We start from the raw sequence: 7,886 nt of genomic DNA on the forward strand, positions 1-7,886 counted from the left end.
CTCTGAAATGGGCAGTGCCCTATGAATAATAAGTAACCCAGCCTCTCTAATGTTTATTGATCGGGTCTATCTGACAGCAGAGGTTCAGACTCGTTATGGCGTCGCACCGAACCAGAATGGGATTTTTCACTTGCCGCATGTATTGGAATTTACCAGTCGTGTGCCACGACGCTCTTTCGGGCTTTTTGTAGTTTAAACACATACGTGCAGATGGAGGAAGAGGATAACACAGCGGCCACAGCGACGAGCACCGATATGGACCGTCCAAAAGGAGGTGGTGTCGGAGATAACGGGGCTTGTACAGACCCACTGCCGGACACGGTGGTCCACCAGGCGGGATCTAACCAAGCGGCGGGTCGCGGCGACCGCAATGGTCCAGGGAACCGCGTCGGGACGGGGATACGTGTGTTAAAGGTAGAGACGCAGGAGGGTCGAAGAATCATATTATTGTATCAGAACGCTGCTGTTGCACAGGGCTCCGTTAGGAGGGCCGAAGTGCGTGTGAGATCAGACCCGCACCATCCCTCTACACTGTCATCCAGCTGGGATCATTGATGCTTATGGTAGTAATGTGTATGATCACACCTCATCCCCGGCGAACAGCTGACTTGTTTCATCGGAGCTCTTTCTAGATTGTAATGTCATGATTTTACTGAACTGTGAGAGCGACGTCGGAGATAATTGCATTGTCGTGATAACCTGTTAGTGCTCGTCGTCACGTCATCCATAGGTTACTGGACATGCTTCCTCTTTACATTTTGCCAATTGACAAGAGCATAAACATCAAATCGTTACCTGTACATATGAGTTGGTTATAATAACTGTATGCGAGGTAACATGCGGAACACTACCAATTCCACGCTGGTGGATAAACTGCGCTTTGTAACATTTGTATCTTACTACTTCGCTGTGTATCTTTATTATTAATAATGCAAATTGACTATATCCGCACTAAGAACTGGCCAGGCTGCCCTTGTAGGCTATGGAAGAGACTCGGTTCGTAAGCTAGTCCTCAGTATGGGCCAGACCAGACCGGGGGTCCGTTATATGTAGTCTAGTAGGACAGCGGTTGTTCCGTACCATCAAGCCCTCTGCGCGCACGATAGAGATACCATACAGATTAAAACAGTTTCCTCACTCATTCTGTTCTGTAGTACTTCCGCCATTATGTCACAAATTAACCCGTTAGATGGTTAACGAATTAAGATGATGACAACACGACGGGCTTGTCAGTATTCGCGTGCACCATAACTCAGGAAGATGCATTCCATATAGGTATATTGGAAATATATAGTGGCATATTGTCAAACCGGGGCTACTGGAGATAGATTTGTATTGGACAGAGGTAACAAGCAACATTGTTTCATAACAAATCAAAAGTAAAGGTCTGAAATTGAAATTCTGAAGACAGTCCTAGTCATTCCAGCCATGGCTCTGTGAGTTGTTCTATAGGCCTGTGTCCTCTAAGTTCTTCCACCCCCCACCCTCCTTATCTAGTTGTAGTAGTGGGGGTCAGGGAGAGAATTCAGGGCAACGACTGTCAGGTCGATGACCGGTGCACAGGTTCAGGGCAGGCAGCTTTGTGTGAACGTACCTGTGATGTTATCGCACATGGGGTGCGGTGTGTGTGTGTGTGTGTGTGTGTGTGTGTGTGTGTGTGTGTATGTGTGTGTGTGTGTGTGTGTGTGCGCGTGCGTGTCTGATGAAAGCTGAACTGCGAGGTTGCTGGGGTCCTGTTGCCTGTCTGTGGCGAGGCGCAGTGGGGACACCACCAAGCTGCCTGCCTGTGGGGAAGCATCCTGGGAGGATGACTTCATCCGTCTGACTAATGACCCGAGGCCTGGCCGCCCCGTCTCAGAAACGGGGTCCAGTTCGTACACATCATCAGGGCGGGCGTTCTTGCTCTGTGTAAATATTTGGTCCTTCCGAGCCTTTCCAGATTCTCCTAAGACAAGGCCAGGGGTTGTGAAACAGACCGTGCCATTTTGGGTGGGGCTCCCAGATTTAGCAAGGACCCTTTTTTAAGGTCACACAGACACTTTAAATTGCCCCAAAAAACTACACACAAGCTAATTTGACATCTTTGACATCAATTCAGTATTTAATGCCAAACAGTGTTCCTCAGTCGACTTTACGGGATGTTGTTGAATCTGGGATGTCCTTCATCAGAGCAGGACTGCTTTAAATCAAACTGAGACGAACTAGAAGACCACAGATACAACTCTAAAGCCCCTATAGGTATACAACTCCCTAAAGCCCCAATACGTATCAAACTCTAAGCCCCTATACGTATCAAACTCTCTAAAGCCCCTATATGTATAAACCTCTCTAAAGCCCCTATAGGTATACAACTCTCTAAAGCCCCTATAGGTATACAACTCTCTAAAGCCCCTATAGGTATACAACTCTCTAAAGCCCCTATACGTATAAACCTCTCTAAAGCCCCTATACGTATAAACCTCTCTAAAGCCCCTATACGTATCAAACTCTCTACCACCCCTATACGTATCAAACTCTCTAAAGCCCCTATACGTATAAACCTCTCTAAAGCCCCTATAGGTATACAACTCTCTAAAGCCCCTATACGTATCAAACTCTCTAAAGCCCCTATACGTATAAACTTCTCTAAAGCCCCTATAGGTATACAACTCTCTAAAGCCCCTATACGTATAAACCTCTCTAAAGCCCCTATAGGCAGGGGTGCACATAACTTTTTGGGGCCAGTGCTCAGAGGAGCACCTAGGGATGCTGCTTGGTGCTCCCCGAGCTCGCGAGTCACGACCCGTCCCCTAGGATGGATGAAAAAGGGATACATGGATAACTTATATTAGCAAAACGACATTTATTCATAAATAAAGATGAACGAACAAATGATTGTGTGCAAAACTAAATAAACAAATGCAAAATCAAATGACTGCTCTTTAAGCATGAAAGTCTGTCAGACTCCTTTAAACACAATGAAATCAACTGACATCTCTTTAAGCACTAACTGAATGTCTGTTCTTTAAACACACTGAAATAAACGGACATCTCTTTAAGCACTGCTCTGTTCTGTAAACACTGAAATCAACTTTTCAACAAAAAGTTACAGCCTAAGCATTTATTTATGCTACAAGCTTAATCGTCATCATCACTGCTCTCTTGACTGCTGTAAATTATCACTGTCCTCAATTTCAACCATGGTAGAGGATGTTTTTTTTGTGATCAATTTTTTTAAATTTAAAAAAAAAAAAAATTGGTGCGCAAAAGCGCCTTCATGCATTTTGCCGACGCATGCGCACTGGCGCACCAGTTATGTGCACCCCTGCCTATAGGTATACAACTCTCTAAAGCCCCTATACGTATCAAACTCTCTAAAGCCCCTATACGTATAAACCTCTCTAAAGCCCCTATAGGTATACAACTCTCTAAAGCCCCTATACGTATAAACCTCTCTAAAGCCCCTATACGTATAAACCTCTCTAAAGCCCCTATACGTGCATGTGCAAGTTGAGTTGTCAGAGTCTTGGCCTCTGTGTCTGCAGCGGAACATGAAGCGGAACGGCAGCCGGGGCTGCGTCGCGAGGAAGACCCGGTTCGGATCGCGGGAGCGGGACTGGCTGAAGGGGGACGCCCAGCGGGGCTGCGTGTGTCTGTACGGGGGCACGGCGGACCCCCAGCCCCCTGCCTCCGGCCCCCAGACGGCCTCCACCCCTCAGGTGGACCTGCGTCTGGTGCTGTGCTCCACCAGCACCACGGTGGAGGAGCTGTGTGTCCAGAGGGACCGAGAGGGGATGTACCTGCAGCTGCACGGAGACCTGCTCAGGTAACACTCACCTGGGGCAACACACACACACACACACACACATACACACACACACATACACACACACACACACACACACACACACACACACACAGACACCCCCCCCCCTTCCCACTCCCACACACAGATCTATCTAACACCACTGTATATCATATCCATAACTCTAGCATGTGTTGCCAAGACGATATCTGCCCTCCTCTCTGATCTATCAGTGGCTCTACTAATGAGTCACAGACAGACAAGTGTGTTCTCTTCCAAACCAATCCCATTCACGACTGATGCATCACACGGTTGGTTTATTCACCTATCCTCAAAGCCATTTTTCAGTCTCCTATCTCTTCATACTGCCGCTACCTCTCTTTCACACACCGGGTCCGGTCGGTACACTCTGTTTTCTGGAGAGACCATGAGAAGTGGCTCTGCCTGCTCTCATATGGCAGGAGTTGGCTCACCGCTCAGCCCCCAGAGTTTAAGTGAGCGATGGCCGTAACTCACCGCAGGGTTGACTTGTTGTCTGACGGCAGTGTCTCTATGTAGTGTACGACAGCAGTTTTCCAGAATAACTCCCATCATGATGATGATGGTGATGATGATGATGCCTCTGTCACATAGGCTATAATCTGGCTACACCCACTCCCTTCTCCTCTGGGCTTGTTTGATCAGGGCTAGGGAGAAGGGAGTGCTTCGTAACTCCCTCCCCAAGGCTATTTTCGGTTAAACGTTCCTGCACAGCGTGATGCACGAAATGGGTCACGCCAAAGTGTCGGCCTGGGTAGAAAACAAGATCTCCACAACCTCGTCTAACCTGACTCACATTTATAGTAGATCATACGCCTTGTTTCCAGGATGCTCCCCGCATCAGCTTCCCCACACTATTGATTTACCTAGCTGGTGTCCTCTGGCATGGTGAATTTATGTTTTGCGTTCTATTTATACAGCTGGACGAGCTCCGGTGCTGGGTAGGGCTGGAGGTTTTCTTAACACTACATCACCAGGCCTGGGAGAAGGTGGTGTTCTCTCTCTCTCTCTCTCTCTCTCTCTCTGGGTCTCTCTCTCTCTCTCTCTCTCTCTCTCTCTCTCTCTCTCTCCATTTCTCTCTCTCTATTTCTTTCTCTCTCTCTCTCCCTCCCCCTCTCTCCCTCTCCTTCTCTCTCTCCATTTCTGTCTCTCTCTCTCTCTCCCTTTCTCTCTCCATTTCTCCCCCTCTCTCTCTCTCTCTCTCTCTCTCTCTCTCTCTCTCTCTCTCTCTCTCTCTCTCTCAGTTGAACCTGAAACACTCTTGTCTGGTTCAGACACAGACACACCACTGCAAGTTAATCGCTCTCGTCTCCTTTCATACAGTAAGGGGCTCTTTTCCAAGTCCATCATTTTCAAATCCAAGACGATAAATGTCAAACTCCTGTCCTGCAGCTCCTCCGGTAGTGATAGCGGTGTGTGTGTGTCTGTGTGCTGCTGTACGGGCCACAGGCATGAGTCACTCTATCAACCTGCTGATTCTAGTTTCACTGTTTGTGTTTCTTTATTACATTCTCTAGGCCTGTGGGTATTAAGAGACCACTCATACATCTCCCTCGTTTATTGCTAAACCTTGCCACCCGGAGTAGGAAAGGAGCTTTTCGGTGTCTCTTGACGGAGATTAAGCGCCTGTAGATTTAAGAGCCTCCCGCTCCCGTGGCCACGACGGGAGCGGATTTGGGAATAAATGAGGCCCGTCTTTGCACTTAAAGCGACGAGCGGAGTGGCGGTACGAGCAGCTCGCCGTGCCTTCTGACAGTCATCCCTCTCTATCCCGCTGCCTGGCAGGGATCCGCCTAAATCCCGTGTCGAGGTGCTGAGACCATGGCTGTGTGCGACCAGCAGGAGTGATCCTGCCAATTACACCAGGCTGGCCTGGCACAGAGACCACGGGCACGGGTGGGAGGGGAAGGGGGGTGGGGGGGGTGTGTGTGTGTGTGTGGGGGGGGTGACGACACGACGGCACAGCAGACACCCAGACGCCCAGTGTCACCACCGTCACCCCAGTGTGACCAAGGCTGTGGCTGAGAAGAACCAGCCGCCGATGGCATCATGGCAACGCTTACATAAACCCTGCGGATCGGGTCTGTAGCTGTAGCTGTAGAAACAGGCCTTCAGAACAGAACTAGAACAGAACAGGGTGTGGGTCTCTCAGAGTTTATGGAGCGGGGTGGGGGAGGAGAGGAGTCGAGCCAACGATGACGGTAATGGTAAGTGGCACAATCACGCACTTGTACGCTCTGAAGAGCTTTAATAAAGACCGAGGCTTCATTCACTCACAGCGTTCTGGGGAGGCGAAGCGGAGGGCCCTCCGTATAGACAGAGGGTCATTGTGAAAAACACCCCCACAGATGGAGATGCAGAGTGTGGATTTTTTCGTTCGCAGTCCTAAACAAGCATCCCTGTCTGTCTTCATCGCGGTGTCTAATCTACTGTAGCGTACAGAAGACAGCTCCGGCGTGGGAGCGTTAGCGTGGGGGGTGGTGGGGGGGTGGTGGGGGGGGCGGGGGCGGGGGATCAAAGGATGCTCTGACAGGTTAAGTAGCATAGCCAGACAGAGCCACACACGACAGGCTGGGGCGGGGGGGGGGTCACGGATTGCACAGGACAGGATCCACAGACCTCCTGTTTGTCTAATATATATATTATATCAGCGTGGAGGAGCTAGCTGGCTAACAGGATTAGCGGTGGAATGAGCTGATGATTTCATTAGGCTAATAAGAGCGCAGGTGGGGAAGCAGAGATTACTAGACCACGGTGTGCCATTAGCCTTCAGACACCTATTGAGCGGGGGGGGGGGGGGGCTTTCGTTAAGAGATAAGCCCCGTGCGAGGAGGCCCACTCACCGGCGTGTGCCTTGATATGATTAATACAGTTTTTTTTCCTCCTGACTTTGAACTCTGCACTTTGTGCCTGAGAGGAGATAGCGTCTCCCTCGGTTTGATTGACACATCGGCCTTGTAAACGGGTTTGACAGCAGAGCCTCGTTAACTCTCGGAAACTGCAACACCGGTACACGGTCCGCCGGGCTGATGAGAGCGACCGCGGCCCTCTGATCCTGACCTGTCAGAACACGGGGGGATGGGGGGGGGGGGGGGGGTGATACTTCGGTATGAGGACAGTGCGTCGTATGAGTGTTGAGGACCGTACGGTCGCAACGGTTGTTGAACTTGTTTGCCAGACGTGGAGAGACACGATGTGTGTGTGCGCCTGTGTGTGTGGTGTGTGTGCGCGTGTGTGTGTGCACGTGTGTGCGAGTGCTTGTTCGCGTACACATGCCCTTGTGTGTGTGTGCCAGACATTGACAGCGAGCTTCACAGTGATTAATGCGCTCCTACCACTTCCTGTCTCTTCCCTCCACCCCTCCTCCCCCCCTTCCCTTCCCCCGCTGCAGGAGGCTGGACCCCTCTGAGCGCCCGCTCCAAATGGTGTACGACTACCTGGCTGCCATGGGTTACCAGGACCCTCTACGGGTGCAGAGGGAGGCGGCCAACTCAGACCTCAGCTGCATGATACGCTTCTACAGCGGTGAGTAGCGGTGGTGACCCGCGGGGCCCCCCGTCCGCCCGCCGCCATCTGCATGCCATGATACGCTCTCCCTCACCGGGTCCTGGCAGGCCTCCGGGCCCCCGCTCTGCTGGAACCGGGCCTGGAGCCCTGTGTGACTGTCAATGGATCTGGCTCGGCTGCTGAGAATGCAGTCCAATAACTGTGGGCTCTGTTGTTCTGGTCAAGGGACTGGGTCTCTCTCTCTCCGTCTCCCTCTGTCTCTTTCTCTCTCTCTCTCTCCCTCTCTCTACCTCTCTCCCTCTCTCTCAGTCTCTTTCTCTCTCTCTCTCTCTCTCTCCCTCTCCCTCTCTCTCTGTCTCTTTCTCTCCCTCTTTCTCTTGCTTCCCCTTCCTCTCCTGCTTCCCCTTCCTCTCCCTCTCTCTCCCCTCCCCTCTCTCTCTCTCTCTCTCCCTCCCTCTCTCTCTCTCCCTCTCTCTCTGTCTCTTTCTCCCCCTCTCTCTCTTGCTTCCCCTTCCTCTCCTGCTTCCCCTTCCTCTCCCTCTCTCTCCCCTCCCCT

At 51.0% G+C, this 7,886-nt stretch overlaps 1 protein-coding gene across 1 annotated transcript in view; it reads left to right on the plus strand.

Moving 5' to 3' along the window:
* Positions 1-3,524: 3,524 nt before the first annotated feature.
* The window catches only part of phlpp2 (PH domain and leucine rich repeat protein phosphatase 2), a 37,870-nt gene continuing 33,508 nt past the window's right edge, over positions 3,525-7,886 (plus strand). The window contains 2 exon segments of the mRNA XM_080543215.1: positions 3,525-3,805; positions 7,215-7,348. Of these exon segments, the coding sequence (XP_080399341.1) occupies positions 3,531-3,805; positions 7,215-7,348 (409 nt within the window). The 5' untranslated portion in view covers positions 3,525-3,530.

This window comes from Nansenia antarctica (genome assembly GCF_963989245.1).
Source record: "Nansenia antarctica genome assembly, chromosome: 1".
NCBI classification, from domain to species: Eukaryota; Metazoa; Chordata; class Actinopteri; order Argentiniformes; family Microstomatidae; genus Nansenia; species Nansenia antarctica.